At 37.7% G+C, this 2653-nt stretch overlaps 1 protein-coding gene across 1 annotated transcript in view; it reads left to right on the top strand.

Moving 5' to 3' along the window:
- LOC106873509 (integral membrane protein GPR180) overlaps positions 1 to 831 on the top strand; it is a 25829-nt gene extending 24998 nt beyond the window's left edge. Inside the window, exon 9 of the mRNA XM_014920895.2 lies at positions 150 to 831. Coding sequence (XP_014776381.1) covers positions 150 to 305 — 156 coding nt within the window. The 3' untranslated portion in view covers positions 306 to 831. The remainder of the gene's footprint in view (positions 1 to 149) is intronic.
- The last annotated feature ends 1822 nt before the right edge of the window (positions 832 to 2653 follow it).

The raw sequence follows: 2653 nt of genomic DNA, 5'->3' as shown, positions 1-2653 counted from the left end.
ACCGTATGTATGTATATATATATATATATATATATATACACACACACACTAATCCATTAAATAAATCCACTAAAATTAGAGACCTTTCTTGTTAGTAATCATTATAATTACCATTTCATTATACATGTTTTTAATTGTTCTTTCTCTAGGTTCTAACGATGGGAGTAGTACTGTGCCAATCTGGTGCTGTAATCATCCTTTACCAATTATTCATGTCACGAAGTCTCTACTGGGAAGTTTCAGCACTCTCAAGTTCCCTACCTCTTCGGATTGATAAACACTTCACGTTAAAGATTCATTCTTGATGTTTACATTTAGGCTACCAAAGATTAGGGGATCACATGAGAAAAAAAGTGTTATGAATGATTGAGAATTCTTGTAAATATGTGAGGATGTGTATGTGTGTGCCAGAGTTAATCAACACAGCATAAAATAACAAAATTTCTGTCCATCAATATCTCTCCTTGCATCTACAACTGTATTGATACATATCAATGCGTAGCAAATATGGACCTTAATCAATACATACTTCTCAGTTAATTATACATCATTTCTAGATCTCATATCTTAATGAAATTTATTTTGGCTCTATAAACATCTCTTTTTCTCACCTCATCACTCAGAATAAAAAAAAAGAAATATTTATGAAAGTACAAACCATTACTTCACTAAAAAAATCATACTGTGTCCTACCATTTCAAGGAGCAATTGAAAATATCCGTGCCTGCAGAATTCTCTCTTGTCTGTAATAAATTGTTACTAAAATTTCACATTTCATCTGAAATGGAAGTTTGTTTTTTAAATGAAATAAAATGTTATTTTCATTACAAACCTGTTGGAATTTTCCTTCTTGCTTATGTAAACCAAATCTAACAGCTATCCAATCTACATTCATGTCAACAACTGATATTCTATCATGATTAAGAGTAGATGGAACTGGCCCATTATCCCCTGCTTTTTCTTCCTTCTACCTTAGCCCTTTAACATTCAGATTACTATCAAAAGATAGTCCTCACCGAAACTTATCTCCTGCCATAAAATCTTCAATGATTTAATGATACCAGAAATAAATCACTGCTTTAATTCCCACCTCAAAAGTAACCTACCATCCAATTAGTGGAACACCTCAAAAGCAACAACACAAATGGGATAAAGAGTACATGTATCACAACAACACCAAGTGTGTGCATGTGTGTGTGTAGATTTACAATATACCCTATTGTTAAGAAAATTTTACACAACCATTCAATAAAACTCAAATGGAATAAAGAGTACACGCCTAAACAGTGCAATGGGACCTGCTTGGTAGTCAAGTCCCTGAAGCTCCACTTTATTGAGGCCACCATTGTTATGGGATGCAGGAGCGGGAAATGTTTTCATTTAAAGGATGCACCTTTATCCCTTGGGGTCAGACATGCTGTTTAACTTCTGCAGTTCACAGTTCCCGTTGAGGCCATACTTCACCATGTCCATCAACAAATCCTATGGCCAAACACTATCGGTGGAAGGCATCCATTTGGGGGAGCTGTGCTTTTCACATGGGCAACTTTATGTGGTCTGCTCCCGTGTGGGGAGTAGAAATGCTCTTTTTGTGTATGCTCCTCAGAGCAGAACATGCAATGGTGTCTATAGCGAAGTTTTATAGACATAGAAAGAGGAACAAGTCATCATTGCAGCCTATGTGGTTATAAACAGGTGATCCAGAAGCATTGGCCAGACATATTCTCAAACTATGGCAACAGGAGTCTTCCTCTTCTTTATTGGACAATGCTGACTTCTCCGACAACAATGTTCACTCAGCGCTTAGCCAAGTTGCTCATAGAGTTAGGCTAGAAGGGCCAGGCCCTTTATTTCTTTGTTAAGGCTGTTTGTAAGTTTTCCTAAGTTATTCCAATCTGGATCCCCAATGCAACCTTATCTAATCCAAATGTTTGAGTCAATCTTCTTCACTGCAGATCTCCAGTGCAAACCTTCGATGCAACCTTCTCCAATGCAGACCTCTGAGGCAACCTCTTCCAATGCACATCTTCAATGCAGCTTTGACCAATAGTACCCCTAGGAGGGGTTAGGACTAGATTGGGATTAGTTGCTGCCTTTTAGAGGCTCCTGAGCCCCTTTTCGCTAGGCTAAGTTGTGATCCAAACATAACTTCTTCCGACACAGGATTGGGAGCCCTTTTGGGCATTATATTTTCCTTGTCAGAAAGGTTCCCAACCCATGGGCCAAAGTAGGGTTAGATGATGATGGGGGGGTTCAAAAGGGCCAGCGTGTGCAACCTGATCCCTTCTGCCGGTCAAACTCCCAGCCCATGCGTTCTCGTCGTGACACTGATTCTGCAGAACTGGGTTGGGTGTGAAAACCAACTTTAAAGTATAAATATAGATTTTTTGAATCAGCATTGTTATGTTCAGTTAAGTCCTTTTTGGGGTGAAAAATCAATAAACTGATTCCTTATGGCGTTTTCCATTCAATCAGGATGAAAAATCGATAAACCAATTCCTTATAGGATTTCCCACTAAAATTGATTACAACCCTATTTTCAACAATAACTTTTACCAATTTTGACATATTTTGTTCAAACTTTATGCTGGCGTTGCTTAGGATTTATGGGATATTTGAATGCTTTAAGTTCTCCAAAAAAAAAAACAATCGA

This window comes from Octopus bimaculoides, chromosome 3 (assembly GCF_001194135.2).
Source record: "Octopus bimaculoides isolate UCB-OBI-ISO-001 chromosome 3, ASM119413v2, whole genome shotgun sequence".
Classification (NCBI taxonomy): domain Eukaryota; kingdom Metazoa; phylum Mollusca; class Cephalopoda; order Octopoda; family Octopodidae; genus Octopus; species Octopus bimaculoides.
The sequence above is the reverse complement of the archived record's forward strand: the minus strand, read 5'-3'. Positions and strand labels throughout refer to the sequence as shown.